Below are 24,580 nucleotides of genomic sequence, written 5' to 3' on the forward strand. Positions count from 1 at the left end.
TCACTGCAGCCCTCCCATCATCCTGACTTGAACCACCCACTCGGGCACTGGGGAACCACCAGGAACCAATGTCGCATGTTGTGCCTTAGTTACACCCAAGTCATTGAGGCTACTGGGATGAGACCCTAACCCAGCATTAAAGCACTGAGTATGTATAGGATCTGCCCCTTTATACAGCGGTGAGTCAGGTCTAGGGATGCTCAGGTCACAGTGAGGCATATTCAGCCAGTTTGGGTGGTGGAGAACAAACCTGAGCAGCAGGAAGGATGGCCGGGAAAGCACAACACACAGGCAGAGGCAGCAGGAAAGCACAAGGATCATGCTGATGGGAACCAGGGGTGCAACACCTTCCGCTCTCCCACGCAGGCAAAATGCTGCACGAAGCCTGTCTGAGCCAGGCTTCAGCTGTAACCCAACCGAAGGCTACAGGCCAGGCATGGACATTACCTGGGGAAGGAGCTTTGTGGCAAACAGAGTTAGAACAACTGTCCATCGGATGCACACACAGATAAACAGGGCACGGCCGGCCCACAACAGCAGCCAGCCGGAGGGGACTGCAGGATGCACAGGCAGCTCAGACGCAGGCGAATTGGACAGGCAAAGCTGAACAGGCACTGCTGGAGCTGACCACCTAATGCAGAGGAGTGGGAGCCTGAGGATGTCCTTTGCATCCTTAAAACATGCAGACCGTGCTCACAGACCAGAAGCTTGCGACACAGCCTGAGCTGTACAGAAGGGACACACAGTCAACAGCTGCCGAATGGACAAACTGTTTCATAAAGCACCGCACTGCTGTTTTATTTGCTATTTGCCTGCCTTATAAAAGAGTCCAGCCTGAAAACAGGTTTTATTAGCAGTACCCTAGTGAGCGAAGGTGGCTGGCTGGAGGAAGAGACAAACTCGAACGGGCAGTTGCAGCCAGCAAGTCTGCAACTGACCCTGGAGCACCAACTCCAGAGAAGCAGCAGAGCCACCAGCATCTGGACACCAGGATGCAATGCTTATGTTAAAGGAAAAAGAGTGAGACTGCCAACCAAGAGATGAGGGGAACTACTAGCTGCCAAAAGACATTAATATTTAAAGCAAAGGGAACAGAAGTGACCGAATGCAAGAGCGATTCGACTCTTGCCATGCTGTCTGCTTGAGGAGGCTGTGCTGGCTGATAGACGCCCCAGTCGGCACCAACACCAGTGATGCTGGTGCTGGGGACTGCATTTTGGCCCACTCATCCCCCAGCTGAGCCCCTTCAGAGACAACCTGGGGGGCGCTTAACACCTTCTGCACCATGCCAACCAACCTCATGGCTGCACGCGGCTGTACTGAAATGGGTACCCTCTGCCTGCCCCGGGGGTGGGAGTGCTGGAACAGTCCCTGTGAGGCTACAGACCAGCATCTCCAGAAGCCCACAATGGGGATTTGCAATCACTGCAGCACCCTGAAGTGCCTATGCACAGTGTGCTGCCCATGCACAGTGTGCTGACTCTGCAGCACGGTAATTCATAGCACAAGATGCACCAGCACCGCAATAAACCCTGCGCCAACCTCAGCAGGAGAGATCAGCAGGACTCAGGAACGCCACCCAGGCAATAAAAGCCTTTCCTAAAAGCGTCATGAGTGCCCTCTAAACGAACAGCCCTCCCTCGCCCAGCTCCAGAGATCAGTGCATCTCACAACTCTTGTTTAACAGCCTGCAAACATTTCCCCAGGATCAGTGCTGCCCACATGTGCAACAGCTCCTGTCTGTCCTTAGCCCCTGTGACACAGAGACCAGCAGTCCTGACAGGTAGGATGCTTTGCAACACACCTGAAAGGGACATGGGTCAGGTGAACTCTCTGAAAATAATGTTTTTTAACTAATTCTAGCTTTGATAAAATAGAATTAGGTTTTATAGAGTCCTTAAAAAGAAAAGGAATCCCTTCTCACCTACCTACGCATCTCCAAGATTATCCCTAGAAAGACTCTCAAGAAGAAAATTAAAAGTTTCCTTCAACGAAGCACCTCAGGAATACCAGTGCATAAAAAATTCCACTTATTACACAGCTCTATAAGTAAGAAAAACGAGGATAGGACACAATGCTTTTTCCTCCCCATCACTAAAATATCACTAAAATATTTTGCCTAATGACTGAACTTTTGGATGAGGCTGGCAGCCCTGGATGAGGAAGTTTTCCAGCAGCAGCACAGTGCAACGTACCACAAGTCAGGGCTCTTCCTTTTCAGACTATTTCAATGAAACTTTGCAGTTTCTCATCTGCTTCCAAAGAGACAGAGTAACTCAGGACACAGATGCCCCAGAATATATATAAGCCTTAGAACAGGCAGTGCCTTGGCAAAAACCGCTTTAAAAACAGAGCTCTCTAAGCAGGGGAACCAACAGACTCTGCTTCAGTCCCTGGGCATTCACAGAAACACCTTCAGCAAATATTTTGAAGTATATTTTCCAAGCTTTCTCTCTGTACCACACTGATCTTTTCTGGGAAGGGATATGGCTGGCTCTGTCTTCAAAAGAAGTTGCACCCACAGCCCTGGGCTATGAACTTCAGCACATCTCCCCATCACACCCTCGGGAGTCCAGCCCTGATCTCAAAGAGCTGTGGGTTTAGGCAGTGCCCTACCTGCAACAGTGTCACGCAGGATTTGCCCGCTCTTTGGTTTTGCAGCAAAGCTGCAGGCAGAAGGCTCTCTGGATTCAAGTGCTCCTGCCTCTGACCTTGACAGGACACAGCATGGCCTCAGGCTCGTCTTTCTGCAGGGACATGATGTGAGATCAAGGCCACCACTGTAGCTGTTTTGCAAAAATCATGGTGAAAAGCAGCATGTTGGTGTCTAATAGTAATTTTTGTGATTTTTCTGATTATTTCTTTTTTTAATTCTGTTGCAAAATCCCCATGTGCTAGGAGGGAGAGAAGCACATGCAAGACCCAGGGTGGCTTTGCACTGAAGAGGAGCAGAGGATTTCCATGTATCTCCATGCAAAGAAAGGAGTGATGCCACTTGGCAAGGCAGCAAGTAAAGGTTTGGCTCTGCCAGGGCACAAACCCACCAGCCTCACGTAGGTCAGCAAGCAACCATTTATTGCAGCCACAGCAATTCCTGATGGCCATGTCATGTCCAATCCCCCTTCCACCAGCTACACACTGCAGTACCATGCTCACAATACTACAGATAGCTCGGACATGTACGTGCCAGAGGTCAACTGCACACAGCATGGTATCACCCTGGACAAACCTGGTGATGAGAGAGAGGCAGCAGAGCATCCCCAAAACATGCTTCTAATTTGCTACCAAATTACAACTCCATATCCTAAGGATTCAATTTGCTACAGTGGAAACAAGCTTTTTTTAAAGGCACAAATTCAAGTTTGGCTTTGGACCTAAATCTCAGTTTTCAAGCACTGAACGCATCTCCTGTAGCAGCCACTGTCATTCAGCACACTCAGGGAAACCATTCACTGCACAAATCTGATGTTAGTGCCTTGGTTGAAACTCTTGGGACAGAGATGCATTTTGGTGGTGCAGACAGTCCATTTCTGACAATGTCACTTCATTTTCTTCTCCTTCAACGGCTTTCTGCCACCTCCCAGATGTTCCCCCCACCTGTAATAAAACCTTCAGTGCTACAAACACAGAAATTTCTCCTGCCTGTAGCTATTCCACTTTTAAGTGCCCCTCAGCTGCCCTGCACCCCTGATGCTACCAACATTCTCCCAACCAGCCATCTACAAACTCTGCCTGACCTGAGAACTGGAGTGCCCCTCAGCTGCCCTGCACCCCTGATGCTACCGACATTCTCCCAACCAGCCATCTACAAACTCTGCCTGACCTGAGAACTGGCATTAGGGCAGGGAGTGGAGGGCAGGGGCAGCTGCCACCAGATCCACCCTCAATGGCCAGCCTGTCACCTCCACACTGTGAGGGGACATGTTCCTCAGCGTGACAGCATGGTCAGCATGCTGTCCCACACCCTATCTGCTTCCCATCTCAGCATGAGCACAGATTCAGCCTTTCTTCCAATCCTGAAAGAACGTGTTTTTCTCCCTTTTTTTTTTTTTTTTTTTTTTTTTTTGAGTGAACAAGAAGCTACAAGCAAGTATTTGGCCTTCACAACAAATGGGCTGCAGCCAAACTCTGCCATATGTTCCAGCTAATACATGTGGGCTTTGCTTCCCAACCAAGAAAGGAAAAAAGGACATTTATGAGCTAGGATTCAGCAGGAGCATGTGGGAAGGAAAGGGTGGGGAGGGGATACTATTTTTGTTGCTATAATTATTTGGTGGCCAAATCCCTGACCCTTGACGTCAGCTCTGGAGGGTCTGTTTAACTGACCAGTTGTCATGGAAAGGAGAAGGACTGGTTGGGAGGTACAGGCTGATGAGGAACAGCTCTTTGCTGCCTGAACCCACCCACAGGCAGACCCCCTGCCTACATTAGTCATCACCAGCTCATGGCCAAGAAATAAAAATGTCAATACCTTATTGCCGATACGTTGGCTGGAAACAAAAGCATCCAGGGAACTTTGCACCCTCCATCCTGCCATTGGTTACTGTTAAAAAGCACAGGCCAAATCCTGATCTCAGTTTCCCCAGGGTAAAAGCAGAGAAACTCCACAGCCCTCAGCTGGGTCACTCCGGGTTCACATCGATTTATCCAGACTCAGCCTGGCCTTAGTCCAGACTACACACATGGAAACATGCCATGTGCAGAGTACAGGGGTCCCTACTCCTCAGGAACAAACCCAATCACAATGACTAATTCCTACCACCTCCAAAGGAAAAAACTAAGATAAATAACCCCCAAATCCCTTGCTCCAGATGTCAAGCACTGCCTTGAGCCCAGAGTCCTGCTAACAAGGCTCCTGTAACGCTCAGGAGGGTTAGCAGCAAATGGCTCAGTTGCTGACACGATGGTTTCTCATTACTGCCCATGCCATCCATGATGAAATCACCATTTGTACGAGGAAACGGGAATAATCCTTGTTGAAACCTCAGCCACAGCTCTTGAGTACTGGGCATAAGTTTGCTTAGCAGGGCTAAATTGCATTGCTCATTCACATGCAGTTCATTATCAGCTGCCATTAGTTATTCCCATGGCCAAGGACAACAAAAGGACTCGGCAGAAGCCAGGGCAGAGCTCACTGGGATGTATGGATGAGATTTAACAGGCAGTGAAAAAAGCCATTTAACAAATCCCAGTGCAATGCAGCACATGGACAGGGCAGTTCAGCAGCAAGGCTCTGCCAAGGAGCAGTCGGCGAAGGAAGCCACTATGAGATGAGTGAAGAGCAAGGTGCAAAAAGCATGAGAAACTAAGGAGATAAAAGAACAGAGAAGGGGCAGGTTCCCAGCTTACAGCACAGCAGCAGGAGTCTGTTCTCCAAAGCCAGGGGCTCTCCTGCGCTCTCCGTGCCCCGTTTGCCCAAGTTGGGGCATTAACCTAGCCCATGCACTGGGATGCCTTCAGATCAAGGCCTCAAAAGATCCAAAGAAACCATGTGAGTCGCACCACTGTCTTCTCCATAATCCAAGCCACGGCACCAGGGATTGCTAAGAAATAAGGAGAATCCAGGCTTACCTCTTTTTGTCCAAAAGACTGAGAAAATTTGCAGGCTGGGACCTGCTGCCAGTATATTATGCCCTGGCATGACTGCATAGCTATGAGGTGAGAAAGAGGAACTTGGCAAGACAAAAAGGTGGCCCTGGCCATCAAATGGCTGATTACCAGCCTGTATGAAATGAGCTTAGCGGGTCTAAGACCAATTTGTGCTAACTGGTTGTATCCTGATTTGCAGTGGTGCCTAGCAGGGCTGTGCTAATTTACTATCAATTGAAATGATGTAGAATTCCACAAACATCACAGCTTTTCTTTTGGATTTGCTCTATTTGAAGAAAAAAAAAAAAAAAAAAAAAAAAAAAAAAACACAGCAGAAAGTCTCCACAACCATCTAGTCTAACTTTTAGTACAGCACCAGCCTGGAGTCAAGTCCGAAAAGTGAAGACTGAGTCTCTTATGAAGACTGCAGGGGAATCCAGTGTATTTCCTGGTACACTGGTTTCAACAGCTAGCTCACCTTCACCACAAAAACGTATGCCTAGTCTGCATTCGGTAGTGTCAGTATTGTACCACTGGTGCATTCGGTAGTGTCAGTATTGTACCACTGGGTCACGTCCTTCCCTCTCTGATAATACTTTCAACCCAAAATGAAACATTTCAGAAAAATTTAATTTTAAGTGGTAGCAATAACAGGGGCAGGGGCAGTTGGGTCAGTATCCTGGGTTTAGGGCAGGATATTTAGCCCAGCCCTAAACCCAGGACATTGACCCAACCATCAAGACTCAGAGTTTTCCATCCCATAAACTGAGTTTATTTTTGTCTACGTAATTTTAACTTTCTGAGCACTAACATTTACCCTCTGGTGAGGATGAGGAATGCTCTCTCAGAAAATCTAAATAAAGAGACGTTCCAAGAGATTAGTTCTGGGATCTATTTATTTATCCAGTATCTGAGTAATACCAATCCTCAAGATCAAAGATAAATAAACACCGCTAATAGTAATAATCCAAATAATACCGATTATCTGACAGCTTTATTACAGGTCTTTGTCTGGGATGTGTCATATAAATCCTGTGAAAACAAGACCAACTGACCAGGCAGACCTTGCAGGACAGGTGGTGGCTGTGGTGAGAAATAGCCTCAGTAGGCTGCTCCCACAGAGACATTTAAGTAGTGGAGTTTTGCACCTTATTCTGTGTCAAGATGCCAGAAGTGAAATCACCACCTTGCCCCCAAAGGCTGCAGTTCACCCCAGGACAGGACCCTATTATCTGCTTAAGTCCATGCAGCGTTGCTGCATGAAGCAAGAGAGAACATAACATTCACAGAAAATACCAGCCCTTGAGTGAAACAAACCAAACTCCCAAACTATATTGGTGTGAATCCAGAGTTACTCCACAATCCCTAGGCAGGTAATCCAGACACCTGTGAAGGAGGCAAAATACTCTGTCCCAGTGCAACAGCACAGAGGTGGGCAGCAGCAGTGAGTAGTTACTCAGGGTTGAAAGAATTTGGTGATGTCTTAACAGTCACCCTGAGCTCTGCTACAGGCGCTCAGAGACAGACACCCAAGAGTGGCTGATGGTAAGGCTCACATAAGCACTGGCAGAAGACAGAACAATCCCTCCGGAGTGGTCAGGGGCCTGGTTTTACATTCACAAGTCTCCTCCCTTGAGTTTGGATTCTCATAAATAGGGAGTTTTCAAAGGCAGAACTGGAGTAGAGCAGTAATTTGTATCACAAAGGTTCTGAAGTTTGGGCTAACAGGTTTCTGGTGGTTGTTTTTGTTCTCCTATGGTCTTTTATCAAGTCTGGGTTTTTTTCCTCCTGCGGTCTTTTATCAAGTCATTATTGTGTCTGTGTTGTATTTCAGAAATCTCGGTGCAGGTGGGCAGGACAGCATGGAGCAACCCAAGGACACGCTTCCACCAACACCTCCAGCACTGCCCCATCAGCTGCAGCGCCCGAGACCCAGCAGAGCAGAACACTGCAAAGTCAAAGTTCTCCCAAAACAAGCCCACTAGAAAGATTAAGTTGCTTGTATAAAGTTTATGTGACTAAAAAAGATTTTTAAAAAAACAGCTTTAAAGAACAAATAAACAGCCTCTCCTACAACTATTATTTTATGCTTGCAACACATGAAATCATGATGATAACGGAACTGACGCATATCTCTGACACAGCAAGGGGGAACAGAGTAAGCCAGATACAGCCAGACACTTGCACCTTTTGCTCCACTTGACATCTGACGTTACTAAGAGGGGAGAAATGCCCTATGTGCTGGAGACTTGCTTTATTTGTTGTTTTAAACCCAAGCACAGCCTAAAAGGCTTTTTCTCATCCAGATCCAAGGCTGGTTACAGACTACATACCCACGACTCCTGCCACGCTTCACTGGTGTGCAACGGGGCATGCAGGCAAGTGGGAAGACAAGACCATTGCTAGTCAGCATTTACAAAACCTGAGCAAGCCCTCAGTAACAGCACACCAATACACAAGAAAATGAAAATGGGCTATAGTGATCAACCCAGAAAACGGGCCAGGGGATGCTGTGGCTGCAAACAAGATGAGACGAGGAAAAACAGACCTCGAGGGAAGGGTTAGTAGGGTCGAAGAGAAGCAAAACCTGGTTTTGTAATTGATACAGTGACCAGCTTTTCCAGGTTACTTGTTATTTTTGGACCAAGCTGACTTCCAGGAGTCAGTACAGCAACTGGAAGCAATGTTCTGTCACAGGGTTCGTGGCAGACCATCCACAGCCAGCTCCAACACGGCTACTGAATCAGCAGCTTGCGGCCAGCACATGCTCTAACAGTGTACGTTGTCTCCTCCCCTGGCTCTCAGAGACAGAAAACTCCCCAAAAGGTGGAGGTTAGAAACATCATGGCCTGCAGGCTAGGTTTTAAGAGAAACAAGATGACTAAGGCAACAAAGCAAGGATGATGTGATTAATAAAATATTTAAGAGGGCAAAGAGATCCCCACCACACCTGCCTGCCAAGCCTAGCGGGTATTTCATTTACAAAGACCAAGCAGCCAGCATGCAGCAGAGAGCTACCAGCATAAGGGAAAGTGCCCTTCTGCCCATGGGACATGACATCAGAAACCCATGGAAGGACCTTTCTCTATGGGCTGGAGAGCCCCCTAGCCCACTACATGCACTATAAGCGTTAAATCTCATGTTCTCATCACCTTCTCTGTTTCCACATCTTCTCAAAACTCATCCCATTCTAACTGCCTCAGGTATCTGTACCCAGTGTACCTTTAAATTACCTGAAAACACGACCTACCCTTGCAAAAGGAGTCTTCCTACTTAAAATATGCAAATATGCATTTGGAAGCTGCAAGAAGACTTGCGAGCACATTTACACTTGGGCTGCTTGTTCAATGCAATTTATCTACCATTTCTTTAGAGACTAACGTCATCCTCAGAGGCCTGATCCAAAACCTGAAGTCCACAGAAAACTTCAGCTGAACCCACAAGCTGTCCCAGTCCTGCAGTGCACCACAGCCTCCCCTCACACCATGCTGGAGTCACCAAACACACTGTTCACATCTGTGAAACAGAACCAGTTTCTATTTCAGAAAAGTACAGAGAAAAAAAAATAAAACTAGGAAATAATTTAGGGAACACAGACAGGATGACATGGGTTTAGAGGCAGATGGGACATGTTCTTATAGAGGGATACCATCAGTATTTCACTTAACCACATCATCACCTCCCTGTGCTCCATGCAGAAGTACCCCGAGCATCTATCTGCTCAGCAGCAGCAGCAACACAGCTCAGGGCAGCCACTGCCACGGTCCAGCAGGCAGAAAAGGGTGTCCCAAACCTCCAGTTCTAACACAGTTTTCCACCAATTCACCGCAGAGACCAATTCATGTCACCACGACTGGGTCAGGCTGTGCCAGCACTCGCTCTGCAGCAAGAGCCCGCAGGCGGTGGGAGACCCCAGCCTGCTCCCAGGATGCACAGGTTGGCTCCGCTCACCCAAGAGCAGCGGGGGCACACACAGTGCTGGCCAACGCTGCCTGTGCATCTGTCCAGCAGGGCTAAAAGCCTTTGCTTTGCATACCCCACAGGAGTGTTGCAAGGATTAGCTCATGTATATTCAGCACCGTTTTTCAAAGCACTGCACAAAAGCCAAACCTTTCTTTTTTCTTTTTTTTTTTTTTCTCCCCTGTTCCTTGCTCTGTCACTCCCTCCTGAAGGGATGTGTTTCTCCCCTCCTGAGAAACAAACAAGCACAAGGTCAGCAGCAGTGGGAGTGGGGAAGTACATTCCAGGCTGCTCCTCCTCTCTCAAACCAAATGCCACCAAACCCTGCCATGTGTCCAGCCCCACCAGCACCTTGCACAAGTGCCCAGCACCCAGACCTCCCCATGCAGCCTGGGGAGGACCAGGCAGGACACACTGCAGGATGTTTAACCTCATCTCACTTTTTTGTTTCAAGAAGCAAAACAGGGGAGTCAAACTGCCACCCCTGGAGCCATGCAGCCTGCCCACACCCCCACAGCAAGGTGGCGGGGTCTCTGCGCAAGTCCCACTTTGCAGCCGCCCTTCTCAGACGAAACATCGAGCAGATGCTGCAGCCGAGGTCTCCCTGGAGGGTGTGTGTATGGATGCATCCCAAGCCTTGGGGAACATGCCAAAGCCTTGGCACTCAGCCTTGGCATGAGGGGATGGTTCACATCCGAGTGTATGCAAGTGCTAGGCATTAGACCTCCTGTTTTGTGCAAGTGCAGGCAAATCTGATGTGGGGCATTTTCTCCTGCGCACAGACTTGTTGAGCCAGATCAAAAGAGCAGTCCTGGGAGCAGAGCTCAGGAGCAGGCAGCAGCAAGGTGAGCACATGGACAAACCACTACAGGCTGCTCTGCAGGACAAAGCTGATCAGAGTCCTGCTCACAAAACCCAAAAGTGTCAGAAAGGATTAAAAAAAAAAAAAAAAAAAAGGTATTAAAAACATAAACAGCTCTATTCAAAGAGCACCCTCCCTCAGCTAGAGGGCCCGAAACCTGAAAAAAGACTGTTTTCAGCACATTGCTTTGATAAGTCTACAATGCATTCTTACATGAGGAAAGTAAAAACCTCAGACCCAGTAGAAGCAGAAATGGAAGAACAGACCACATCCCAAAAGTATCTGAATTTTTGTATATCGATTTTACTGAAATGGGGGACAAAAAAAAATTTCCCTAATTCAGAGAAAAGTTTTTTGATGAGCTTGACATGAGCAAACCTTTGCGACTCTAGGAAAGGCTTTGAGTTCAGGAGAAGAAATCACTTAGGTTTTTTAGCATGACAAATTTAGTGTCACTTCCCACACATGCTAACATTACATAGAGCATCCTTTAGGAACGCTGGAAAATTCTGCCAGCTTCACTGGGATCACATACAAACCAAGTTATAGTCCCAGTTCCCTCCCAGGATTTCTTTCCGGAACCCTATGCAGTACATGGACACCAGAGTTTAAGCCAATGCAGTTCTAGCCCCTGATGTGTAAAACTGACATTAAGGCAATGGCAGAAAAGTACTAAAAAAGCAACATAGCTACGATTTTCCAGAAGGTTTTAAAATGCAGTAGCTGATGACTTGCTTCATTGATCTGCTACTATGTAGACATTGATTGCACCACAGGCACTGCCCAGGACAGATGTTTGCTTCTCCAACTAGAAATGGATTTCAGCAGAATCACCCTCCCCATGCTCTGCTGTACAGGTCTTCACCTATTAAGTTGCCTATAGCAACTAAAAGGCTATGAATGTGCTCAAATAAAGCAGAAATCCAGAGGGAAATGTTCCAGAAATGTTTTAAACATTCAGCTTGGCATGAAATAAAATTCCCACAGTTTCTGTCCTTACTAGTTATGAACAGGAAGACTTACTACAGGTACTTGGCTTGAGAAAGCACAAGTCTTGAACTACAAGAAAAATACCATTAACTATCCTGGCGTGGGTTGGGGGTTTTCTGTTGTTGTTTTTCCTTCTTTTTGGCAAGGAAGTTCAAAGAATAATACCATTTTCCTCAGGGAAGGTAACAGCTACAAGGCAGAAGTTACCAGGCTAAGAGGATGATACTCAAGATGTCAGTGGCTGCTAAATAGCGCCTGTCCAGTGTTACGCAAAGTATTTCATATCGTTCAACAGCACAAAGGCCATCAGATCCCAGCAGCAGAGGTTATATATCGCCCAGTTTGCACACACTCCCAGCTCCGGGAATACACCATCAGTCCAGTTTGCCTGAAACACGTCTGGCAGAGGGCACTGGGGTGTTACTGGGGGCTCTTCTCTGCAAACTTCAGGCAGACCATTTTCAGAATTATACAACGTTTACACTAAATGACAAACAACATCCCTGCCCCAAAACAAAACAAAACGTAGGAAAAGCAAAGGTGAGCCAAGGCTGGACAGAGTCCGTGTTGCCATCCGGGATGCTCCAGGCCACGGCCACCCCCAGCCCGCATCAGTGAGGACGGTGGGGGGGACTCATCCCCGGGCAGCCTGAGCGGGCTGGGGCGCGGGGCGCACCCGGGGTGTTTTGGGAGGACAGAAGAGAGGGCAGCGCCGGGGAGGGGGCGGTCAGCAGGGCCGGGGCGGGGGGCAGCCCTGCGGGGGGCGGCCGGTGCCTACCTGGATGTAGGCGCGCTGCAGGTAGCTGTAGGGCACCCTGCGCTGGAAGTCGGCGCGCACCTCCTCGGCGGCGCGGTGGCGGGAGGCGGCTCCCAGGCGCGGCTCCTCGCAGCGCCGCACGCAGCCGGCGCGCCGCAGCACCGAGCCGAAGAAGGGCAGGTCACCGGCGGAGCCCGGCCCCGGCGCCGCCAACCGCACCTGCCCGCGGCAGCGCCGCCGGCACCGCAACCGCGCGGCCCGCAGCTCCCGCCGGCTGCGCAGCGCCCGCTCCAGGCACCGCGCCGCGCCCGCGAAGTCGCCGCCGTAGTACGCCTCCACGCCGCCGGCGTACAGCGCGTCGAAGGGCTCCAGCGGGCCGCCCTCCCCCGCGCACCCGCCGCCCGCCCGGCACGCCGCCGGCAGCAGCAGCGGCAGCAGCAGCGGCAGCAGCAGCGGGGCCGCCCAGGGCCGACTCCCCGATGCCATGCCCGCCGCACCGGCGGTCCGCGCGATGGGGAGCGGGGGGTCCGGTGCGACGGGGGTGCCGGCCACCGTGTGGCGGGGCTCGGTGCGATGGGGTCCGGGGGTCCGCGCAACGAGTTTCGATGTAGTGGGATCCGGGGGTCCGTGCAGCGGGGCGGTAGAGCCGGGGGGGGGGGGGGGGGGGGTGGGGGTGGTCCGCGCAGTGAAAGCCAGGCACCGCGCAGCAGATCTCGGTGCAGCGAGGGGCTCCGGTGCGGCTCTGCCCGCGGCGCTGGCGGGGCCCGGCCCTGTGCCGCCCTCCCGCGCCGCCGGCACCTCTTAAAGGGCCCCGCGCCGCCGGCCCGCCCCGCCCGCCCGGCCCCGGCCCGGCCCCGGCCCCCCCGCAGCGGTGCCGCGCAGGGGGCGCAGCCAGCGGCCGGGCGCCGCTCGGAGCATCCCCGCTCCGCCGCATCCCCGCGGCCTCAGGGGTTTTCAGTGACGTCGTGAAATTTAAATCGCCCCGGGACGGTGTAAGCGGCAGCCGCCGCCGCCTTTCCTCCCGCTTCTCCCTCCCGTGCCCCGCAGCTCCTCCTGCCGCCCCACGTCCCCGCGGCTGGCGTCGATATCCGCAGGATGCTTTTTGTGTCCCTCTGCGAGTATGTTGCTTGGAGCCATTTTTCGCTGGGTTCCCACCCCCCGCCCCCCAGCCCCTCTTGCCCTGACAGCCTCCCGCCGCTGGGAATTCTGCAAATAAATCATCTGGGATGGGCACAGTGAGCGGCTGGCGAAGCCTTCCCAGCTCCCAGCTGTGTGTTTGTCTTGCTTCCTCCAAGGTTTCTCTCTTCCGATGCTGCAAAGCACTGCCCTGCCAAAGATGTTACTCATTTTTTTGCATAAATTTTCAGGCATTCTTGTGACGAGACGTTTGGCAATGATGGCTAGTGACGCATGAAAAAAAATATCTGAGTTGGCATTTTAAATAATCTCAGTGTCGAACACCTGTCAGCAAGAAGTTTCTCATATTAATGCAGTTAATTTGGCTGAAATCAGCTGTTCCTGAGTGAAAGGGAATGGGCAAGTCCTGGATCCCATTAGAAGCTTTACTATAGGTTGTTGTGGACTCGAGTACTCCGAAGTCTGTGCGTACAGCATAGTGCTCATTAGGGTTCCTCACCAGGGATTGTGGCCTTCGTTATTTCAGACATTTCAGGAATATCTCTATAGATGTTGGCTACCTTTTCATAGGCTAAAATAGCTGCAAATGGGAGATGCTTGAAACCCATTTGGTCCAGATTTTGTTATTGCATCATGCCAGATGTCCTCATAGTCATGCTGAGTTTTCTCCTCTGCTGCTCTAGTGGCTTTAATCAAATTGCGCCTTGTTTATACTGCTGTGTCCAGGATCAGAAACAGGGCTCAACACCCTCTCTTTGGGCGAGTGATCAGATTATGGAGTCTGGTTTACAGCAGTTTCACATAAGGGAAGGGTTTTTTCCACATAGCTAGAGATTTACTAGAGTTCTTGGTGAGGAGCTTTCCCATCTGGCAAAGATTTCATAACAATCATCCTTGTTGCTTTCTTGCAAATTGGCACAAAATGCTTTAAAGGCTTGGGTGTCCCTCCATCCTTCTGCCCTGCCAGACTGGCATGCTGGGGAGGGTACTCACAACAGGAGAACCAAACACCCTGAAGGGAGATCCCCAGTGGGAGAGGTACGTGCTGTAACCACTTGCCCATGCAATCGTGAGTTCTCAGGTCCAGATAAAGCCTTTCGCAAGGGAAGGGTTATCAGCACTCCTTGGGAACAGAGGCGACATTACAAGAGGGCTACTTCACCTTCTCGAGGGTCACAGAGGTGCCACTGGTAACTGCACAAGTTTAGAGTGGGAGTCAGCTCTGCCCCAAATCACAGAGATAAAGCACCTGGCTCCTTGGGTGCACTTTCTGAAGGATGCTCCTCAGGTGATCTATTTGCAAAAGTGCTGTGTGTAACTCCATATAGTTTCCAAGTCAGCAACATCTCTGTGCATGCAGTGGTAACACTGAGGCCCTGCACAGGAAGGAATGCAAAAAGTACACGAATGACTGGAGAGAGAATGAAGTCAAACAAAACATTTTATTTCAGACTGCTGCATTTTCTGATCCAGATGTTTCTTGCATTAAAAGTCCTTTTTGAACACTGAAGAAAAGGTTCTTAGTTCTGCCACCCTGCAGCCTGGTTCCACTACACTTCCTCCAGGGTTTCCTCTGTAGGCACCCACTCACTCTAAGACCAGGTTGCCACCACCCCGGTTTTGTAGTCCTCCTGCCTAGGGTCATGTTTTCTTTGCTCACAAAAGCTTGTGCTCTCCCTCATCTTGATGCTTCATTGCTACGTAACTGCAGCAAAGAACTCAAAAATAGTTGACATACACAAGGCACACAGATCAAGGTTATCTTTCTTCACTGCAGCCACCTGAGCAACCACCCTTATTTTTATACTCCTGCTCACTGCCTAAATGAAAAGGCAGCGACCAGATAGAAAGAAGTTTGCTGGTCCCCTGATTAGGGGTCTTGTTTTTGCAGATCTGACCCGTAACAATCCAGCAATGCAGCTGCTACAGCCAGCAGCACTGTAGGCAAGGTGGGTTTGCTGCCTTAGAGTTGGCAAGGAGCTGGGTTTAGAAGCCTTGCACATATGAAGGCAGGATTTCACCCAGAAGAGCAATTACTAGCTTCGGATGTTACAACTCCGAATCAGGCCCCAAGATGCCTGAGATATCCCTCATGCCTCTAATGAAAGGAATAATTCTAAAAATGTAACAACTCAGCCCGTGTTCAGATGTTGATCCTGGCCCCTGTGCAGTTGTTTTGAAAGACCTTTTCCTACGTAAATAGATTAATCTAAAGCTTTTTTTTTTCCTCTTCTTGAGGAAAACTTTGATATGTGGGTCAAACCACTGATGATTTGGCAACAAGATAAGAGCAAATTTTAGAATGCCTTTCAAAATTGCTTTTCAACATGCACTTTACAAGCAGACCAAAGTTTCAAGCCCTCTCTGTTTCATTTGTAGACTTGCCTTCGTATTTAACTTATGGGCAAACTTCGTAATTCCCAAATCAAACACAGGTGACCTCTTCAGCCATATACCTTAGCGAGAGAAAAAGATCTGAATCAGATGGAAAAGTACAACACACCCTCACTGAACGGCTTTGGTTCTTGCCTCATGTACAAAAATACAAGTTTATTGAATATATCAAAAACATCACTGAAGTACTTCACAATTAAGACTCGAATCCAGACCTGAATTCTGTAGAGTGCCTCCATCTACCCAACACCTTCTTTACTCAGGAAGGTGTGGGAGTGATTGTGAATGTCAGTAGATGTCAGGAAATTAATACCAAATAAATAGATGTGCTGCAATAATAATCATATGCCAGATTTTGGGACTCTCCTTCTAGGAAAAATCCATCATCCGAGTCACATAAAACTAGTCTAGGTTTGGGAGGGTTGAAAGGATGAGTGACCGAGGAGAAATTTTCTCTGTAAATTATTATTTGTGTTATAGCAAGATGTAGCACATTGCAACAGAGCAGGATATGGATGAAGAGAATACACGGTGCATGCTGGGGATGCCACTGCATCCACTCCAAATTGCACCAGTTGTTTCGTTGCTGCTGGCTTACAAATCTGGTCCCTCACTGCTGTTCCACTGTACATTTGAGCCTGTCTTTGATGCATTGCTCTGAATAGGTCACTGATGACTTGAGGTCAGCACAGATGAACAGGAGGCCTTTAATTTTTCTCCCTAAATCTTTTCACTTTTACTTCCTTCTAGCAATATTTCTGTAGGTTCAGGACCCGGGAGCAGCTGACTATCATTTTTCTCCCAAACAGACATCGACCTGTGGTCAAATGCTGTATGTTCTTCTTCCATAAACTACAACCACAAGAACCTGGGATGTTCTCTGTCCTAGCAGGCCTCTATCCTGACATTTCTCCAAAGCATGTCCGTCTCATATTTTGCTGATGACAGCCTATTTTTTTTATTACTTTCCTTTGACATCGGCAGAGACATTACCTCTGCAGACAGGGAAAATGACTGCCAGCAAAGCTTTGCTTACAGTATTGCTCTAAGTGCATAACCCACTTGTGTATCCTTCCTTACATTCACTGTCAAGGTTACCTCATATCGTCCTTTGCAGTATCCACTAAAGTTGCCTTGGCCCAGGCTTGTCCACATCTCTCTTTGCTACGCTCCGTTATCAGTACCAGCCTCAACAGCTCATTCTTTTCTTTGTCCTGGTCTGGCCTGTCTCTCTGCTTTGTTTCATGGGACTTACTGTATCTCTGCCTGTTTTGGACCAGGCTTTGTGCTCCAGAATTTGCCATTGCTTCTCTACAGCAGCACAAACCAACACTAACTCCCCAAAGCTGTCTCTGCAATGATCCCTCCATTGTGACTCTCAAGGCTTTGGACGTTGCTTTAGTTTGCAAGTGCCTGCTGATACACAGAAACCCCCGTGCTGGATCTGTTATAAAAACCTTAATACAAGAGCACAGACAAGAACAGCACAAGGCTTGCTGTTGGCACTCAGCAGAGAAATACAATCATATAAATCACATAAGCAGAAGATCCTTGTGTCTTCCCATGTGTAGGCAACAGTATAACCTTATTAAATTCCAAGTGCCTGTACGCTTTGCTTACTTGGAAACTTGGACTCTACTGCCGTTATAAATTAAAACCCAATAAAAATAAAGTTCAAAAAGTACAGAATACACAACCACAGGCACACTGGTGTCTTGGAGGGGTTGGCCACATGCCTGTATCTTTCAGCTTGGATTTAAAATACCTCCATGGCCTATATTATTTAGGATGACAACAATTAATAACACTAAGGTATTATTGCATTGCGCTCTACATAGCACTTTTCCTACACTGGCAGCACAAAAAAGTTTACATATTTAGAGAGAGTTGCAGTTATGAACAGGAAGGTACCTATAAATGACATAAACTGAGAAAATTTAATCATAGACTCATATGACACAGTTCTTTTCAGTGCATAGCCCAGAGTTAATGAGACGTGTGAATGGTTTCATTGTGAAACAGCCTGAACTTTAGCTGTAAGCTGTGGCAGTTTCAGTTTCAGAGGGTGAACAGGGTCCAATTCATGACTGTTGTAATTGGACTGAAATTGGTGACATTGCCAAAATGATGGGTCAAGTGCAGAGCATGTGCATGCATAGTCAGCGTCTGGCTGTAGCTCTAGGAGGTCCCACACGTGGTGAATGGATGGGGGTGGGACGGGCTAGTTGAAGTAGCCTGTTTGAGTAAGGTTTAAAGGACATGAAATTCATCTAGGAGGGGTAGAGCCACGAGTAACACTTCTCTCCAACATGACCTGTGGTGGTATGTGAAAGGAGAAGAAAGACAGGGGATGGCAGAGACATGCCACACAGAGCAAACCTCCTCTTCTGCCCAGAATGAGGTGGTTGTTGGAGATGAGTGTGTGGGAAGGGGTGGCCCAGGCTCCTGTGCAGCTGGTGTGGATGTTTGTGGACTCACCACCCCTCCAGGGAAGAGCTCCCCATGAAAACCATGACCATGAGAACTTCTGGGGTAAACATCTAGTGCATTTGATTCCCAGGTTTCCTTGTGCTGGCAGCACCTGCCTGCAACGGGGCTGTTTGTGCTGAAAATGTGAGAACTGAGCTGCTGGGAGAATCAGTTTGTGAAAGCAACGTGGGCATCAAAGTGGGACAATAGGGAAAACACTCAAGGGCCCCCAAGGGCTGTCTGAAGCAATTTGTATCTTTTAGTGGAAATGTCAAATGAGTCCCCATCAAAATAAATATAACTACTCCCAAATCCAGTGTGGCCATATTTTCCTCTGCATGACCTTGTGCTTATTTTTCCTACACGTTAACTCATAATCTGGGCACCTTGATGCATTTATTATTTTGGTCATTCCCTTTATCAGTTTTTGTCTGGTCTCAAAAGCTCATTCAGCACTTGGAAAATATTTAAAAGTAAGATTATGTCAAAGCCATGAGGCTGCTGAGCCAGCTGAGGCAGATGCTGCATCCCACCCCAAAACGTAACTCACAAACAGCCAGGTTTTATCCACAGACCCTTCTCCCCACATTGCCTAGCAATGAGAGACTGGATCTCCGAAAGTAAATATTTCCTTTCCCTGCAGAGCTCTCCACATGAGCCAGACCCCGACTTATTGTGGGAAGAAAGAAGGAAATGTCGGGCAGGGGTAAGAGGCCCACTAGGAGGGCAACCCAATGGGAGAGAACGAAGACTTGTCACAGGGGGGAAACCAAACGTCCTGCCCATGACATCAGAGGAGGGCAGAGAGCTGCAGGAGAAGCCCAGGAGGCAGAGAAAGCCCACTGAGGAAATGAAAAGCTAATTTGGCAATGGTAGGACACGCACCGTGGAAAGGACCTCCCTGGAAGAGGCACAGCTGAGCGCCAGCAGTGATGGCTGGGAGCTCTGCCTTCCCCCAGAAGGACCACAGCAAACACCAGCAGCTCTCACCACTGGTGGCACGGCAGAGGAGGGAGGCTTTCATGTTGCCAGTCTTTTCCTATTTTAATTTTTATGATTCAGTGAAAAAGTAGGGAGCTGAGAGACTATAAAAGATATTTAGCTCCCTTCTTTCACAAGTATTGGGTTCCCTGCAGCCTCCCTTTAACAATCCATCTTTCCTGTACATTAATCCAGTTCTGACTAATCTGCCCAAGAGGTGTAAATCAACATCTACAGCCCAATCAGCTGTAACACAAAGGGAACTGAAAGAAATGGTGTGCCGTTAAGCGTAAGTCAGTATAGCTCCCTGATCTCCTTAAAGACCTGCCCTGGTTAAAAGTCAAAAATCTTCATGAGGGTGAGGTGATGCTGGGGCAGCTCACGGACATGCTGTGCATGCAGAGACAGAGGCCCAGAGGTGGTTAAAACCACACTCCAAAGTGCATTTGGCTGAATCATTTTTACTGCAAGGTGCTAGGTTTATATGGCAGTAGTTTTCATCCTAGAGTATCCTAAAATGTTCTGCTAATGCTATACGCATAAAACTCACTTCACTACAGCTGCTAGGCAGACAGGTTGCTGGCGCAGTTCTTCCCACCCAGATGTGGGAAGGGAATGACCTACCCAGGACATCTCAGCAAAATCTTGTTTTAAGGGAAGTTACCCTGGGGAAAAGAAACAGAACTTGAATTCTTAACATTTCATGTAACACACAGACCTCTGGGGGCTCTGGTCTCTCCTCACAGATGTAATTCTGGAGGTGGAGCACCAAAGCCAACTGCGTGGCCCAGAGGCAAACAAGAAGAAACATCAAGATTTCAGATCTGGGCTATGAGCATGCAACAGACCATGCCTGGATTCAGCCAGGGCTGGGTCCATAGCACCTGCTCCCCATTGCTTGGTACCAGCTTGGTAATACACAGCAGCAGGGGTACCTGCTGGCCCCCAACCCATGAGAAACTTCCTAACACTTGATCGGCCCCAACCAACAAGCCCGACCAAAAAGCATCAGGAGACTGAGGGTCTGTGGCCAGCCAAGGCATGCAGGAGGTTGCATCGTCATTTCTCCTCTCACCCCATCCTTTGTACCTTTACCAATACTTGGGGAAAGCTGGATGCTGCACAGATATTACACAGGACCCTTCCTGCTGGAAGAAGGTCTGGAAGGGGTGAATGGAGGAAGGAGACTGGAATAGGTGGCTGTATAACACCATTATTCGCAGAGCTGCTGCAGGCCAGCAGAAAACATTCAATTTGGGAATAATTCTGCCAATTCAAGCAATGACACATTCCCTTACTCGCTTTTCTCTTTCCTTCTTTTCCCCCATGGCTAATTTTTAGGCTTTGTTAAAGCTGGATGAATTCCCCTGCAGCAGCATATTTACTCTGGTTTCACAGTGGTATGAATTACAGAAAAATTGGGTATGGAAGCCATGGGATATGGTGGAGCAGCAGTGTAAAGATATGGAGTGACTCCAGTTTGCTCAAGATCAACACTGAAACCTGTGAGATCAGTATCTGCCTTGAGCTCCCCTGTGCCACCCTTTCCTTTCCTTCTAAGGGATGCCAAGCACCAGGGATGCCAGCTGCATGCCAGCTGACAGTGGCACTGCAGAGGGTGGCTGTAACATCAGCTGGGGAACATATGGCAAGAGCAGCAAATCCAGATGGTGATAATGGAGAGGAGCAAATACCCTGTCTCATTGAAGCGTTCCCTGTAATTAGAGAAATTGCAGAAGAGAAACACTGCTAAAGAAGAAGGGAAATTGCCTCTGCATTTCCTGTGCTGTAGTGCTCTGTGAAAGCTGATGTTGCTCTTCCTCCAAGCAGAGCAGGAGAATGCTTCGGAAGGAGCAGATTCCCAATACACCAGGTGCTGTGCACCCAGGCAGGGAAGCAAGCAGCTTGAATTCACTCAAAACAGAAGAACCAGCTCTCCCGACCCTCCTCCCTGGAACCTTGCATGGGGACACCCTTTGCTAGGTCAGGCACCAAAGGCGAGTGCCCCAGCGGAGAGGGTGTCACTGGCACAGGCTGTTCACTACAGCTTCAGCAGTTTCTGCAGGGCCTTTTTTGGCTGAGGATGGGCTGGGGCAGGGGAAGCAGATCTCAGTCTTACTGCAATCACTAAAAATAGGCCCTAGTGTGCATTCGCTCCCTCTCTCCTCGAGTGCATTACCTTTGGGACTTGTCAAAAAAAAGATTTAGGAAGGTAGCCAAGAGGAGAAGATCTCTGAATACAGTAGTAAGGACTCCATTTTCCTTAATTTTCTAGTTTCTGTAATATAGCTGCTAGTGAAAAATAAGTAAGTCACAGACAGTGCTGCTTTTGTATCTACTCCTTGCATTGAAGATCTCAGCTGTTAGAAATTAGAGTGTGGTTACTTCTTTGACCCCTGTAATTTCTGCAGAGAACAGTGATCTGGCCTCACAAGCATCCCCCTGGCCAAGCCTTCAGGACTAGGAGTGAAATTTGCTCGGTATGCCAGGCCAAGGGTGCTTTTTGAAGTATATGCCCAGAGAAGGAGAGCTAAAAGCCTCAGCAACCTTTTGCTGCGTTAATCCATCATACCCTGACAAGCGGATGGCTCCAACAGGCTAGATCTTTTATGGAAAGAGGAGGGAGATTTCTCATGAGAAGTGTGATTTTAATGGCAAAAGAGATACAGGAAAGCTTTAATCTCTGTGCCCGGACATGTTCCTGTTTAAGAAGATTCTGACCTTATTTGTTAGGAAAGATCGCTGTGAACCTGGTTTTGCAGCTGGCCAGATTGTATGTTTATTTCTCCAAACAGCCTCCGTCGTTATAAGCCAGAAGAGTTGTTGAGCAGCAGCTGCTGAAGAGGCTGAAAGGCACCCTGAAGGTCAGGAGGGTGGGTGGAGATGCAGTCCTGAAAAGCATCTCAGAAGGTCCTTGGCAACAAATGGATACTAATCTGGGGGGTCCCTCACACCAATAGGGCTAGCACTGTTATGAATGACTTCAAGCTTCTGAAACAGCACATGCTTGGAAATGCTGGGGTTTATGGTTTTTGAAAGGGGCTAAATGAACAGCCCTGCAGAGTGTGTTTCCCTCAGCCAGCTGTGCTGGCTCACAGCTGCCCCCAAGGGCAGTGTTGCTATGAATTTCTGCCATGCTTTTTGCCATTCTGTGCTTCAGGACACCAGTTCAGTTGGCATCAGTTGGCAAAGGCAAAATTGAGCCTTATTTGCTGGTGGTGTCCCTGCTGTACTACCAACAGCAACACTTATGGTGCAAATTGCTGCCTATAGGCAACAAACATATAAATCTCAGGCTTCACTATGGCATTTCCCACTGGAACAGCCAGCAGGAACCCTTCTCTGCCAAGAGTAAGTGGGATGTGAGAACAATAGGGAGTTTGTACCCCATTTTGGGCTCAGACCTCTTCTTGCCACTTTAATCAAGACAGAACTTGAAATCTCTTGTCTGTGGCAGTCCCTGAAGGGACAGGGAAGAGCATCCTTATAGCCAAGAGGTCTTTCAGATAGAAAAGCTTTTGAAGCTCAAGACTCAAATTGAGGTAAGACATACGACAACACACTTCTGAGGGAACAGGGCTACTTACCTGCTATTGTCAGCCTCCATGGAAGACGAATGACGTGGGTAAACTCCAAAATCCTACTTTGCCTCTATGGAAGAAACAGGCAAGGCAACAAGAGGCCACTCTGAGGGCTCAGGGATGCTCTCAGCCCTTGGAAAGAGGTGGCAGAAGAGTCGTTCAGAGGGCAGAAGGGCAGCACAGCCTCCAAAACGTTCTGAATGGCAGTGTAGAAAATGCCATCAAATGCCTGAGCCCTGCAGCAGAGGGGATAAAGAGGCAAATCATTACATCAGATGGGGTCCTTCAGCATTTCAAGCTACCAGGCAAAGCTCTAAAAGTGACAGAGCACAAAAAGAAAAGAAATCAGGGACGATGGAGTATATAATCAAACCTATGCCCCTTTGCAAGCCTCCATAAGCAGTCAGTCTGCCATTCTGCAGACAGCAACGTACCTTGGGACAAATTACGCTGATACGTTGCAGGATTTTCAAGTGTATCTTGTGCTAATTTTCCAAACTTCTGGGAAAAGGAAAGTGTATGGGGGATTTTGTACCTAGTTAATTTTATAGAGTGCATTGAGTAAGAGCGGATTTATTTTCTGAGCTAGACATCATTTCAAACACTGCTTTGTGTTTCTTCATTGGGGATGCAGGGTACCGTTTTATTACCCTGTGTAAATTGCTTGTTGTTTTATTGAAGCATAAAAACGCTTGGCAAGACTACAGCGTCCCATTATCTTTCAATTGGGTGGGCAATAAGTCCTTAAACAAACACAAAACCTTATTAAACTCTCAAATACCTAGAAATCAAAACAACTTAAGAACAGGGACGTCCAATATGCTGCGGGTAATGAAGAAATGAATGTGCTTTTTAACTACTGAACACAATTAAATCTGGAAAATCACCTTGAAAGCTAAAATAAAAGCAAGTCTGATGTTAGCACTGCCTGCAGTGTTTCCTTGTTTTTCTTTCTGCTTCTGTCTCTGCCTATAAGCAGGCTACATTGCTGCTTGTTAGCGCTGACCAAACGCCAAGGAACCACTTATATTCTGGTTCCAGACAAGTTTGCAGGTATTAATCCAGTAGGGGAGATGGCAAAGGAGAGGCTGGCAGTTTCTTGTGTTTGCTCAGCCCTTGGAGAGGGATGTGCACGGGTGCCGGACTCTGCACTGGGGCTGTTACTGGTGCCTCTGTGCACACATGGGATGGAGACCAAGTCAACAGCTAACCGCCTTCTACAGCATTCGTGCTTCGTGAAAGCTGACCTCATCTCAGACTAACCTCAGCACATTCATCACCAGGAATTTGTGAGTCATCCTTGGGAAGCTTTTCTCTCTCTCTGCACTAACCATCTGAGCAGCACAGCTCATACTGCATTGGCCAGAGCTGGGCTGCCAGGTAGGGCTTTGGGGGATTTTCTCTCACCATTAAAGCAGTTTGCCGATAAGGATCCTGCGTATCAATGACACATGGAGAAGCTGTGCCCACAGCTTTTCCTTCAGCGTCTCTCTCTCCAAAGAGCAGAATCCTGGTAGGGATTCAAGGGTCAGTCCCTAGGCCAGGTGGGATGGCTCACGGACAGCACAGCAACTAGAGACAGAGCCGGAGGAGAGAAGGCAGCAAAGTTCAGCTGCAATGACAGTGCTGAGGGTTGCCATCGATGTCAGGGTCAGCGCCAGCTAGCAGCAAGCCAGGGCATCTCCCCAGGCCTGTGGTCTCACTAAGCCACTGTCAACCCCCCAGCTGCTTGAGAACTGCCACCACCTTTGGCTCCTGTCCTCAGCACGGCACACATCCAGCCAGAGGTTACATGGGAGTGAAGAAGCCTGTTTTGAGCATCACTCCCCAGAAATGAGAAGTCAGACAGATCTATAACAA

The 24,580-nt window shown here is 48.6% G+C and overlaps 1 protein-coding gene across 2 annotated transcripts in view; it reads right to left on the bottom strand.

Annotated features, from left to right (window-relative positions):
- P3H2 (prolyl 3-hydroxylase 2) overlaps window positions 1-12,964 on the bottom strand; it is a 75,110-nt gene extending 62,146 nt beyond the window's left edge. Inside the window, exon 1 of one of the 2 annotated variants that reach the window (XM_056358731.1) lies at window positions 12,180-12,957. In XM_056358731.1, coding sequence (XP_056214706.1) covers window positions 12,180-12,644 — 465 coding nt within the window. In that variant the 5' untranslated portion in view covers window positions 12,645-12,957. Of the gene's footprint in view, window positions 1-12,179 lie in introns of both variants that reach the window. The other variant, XM_056358732.1, reaches the window with a different exon arrangement.
- Window positions 12,965-24,580: the final 11,616 nt, after the last annotated feature.

This window comes from Falco biarmicus, chromosome 13 (genome assembly GCF_023638135.1).
Source record: "Falco biarmicus isolate bFalBia1 chromosome 13, bFalBia1.pri, whole genome shotgun sequence".
NCBI lineage: Eukaryota > Metazoa > Chordata > Aves > Falconiformes > Falconidae > Falco > Falco biarmicus.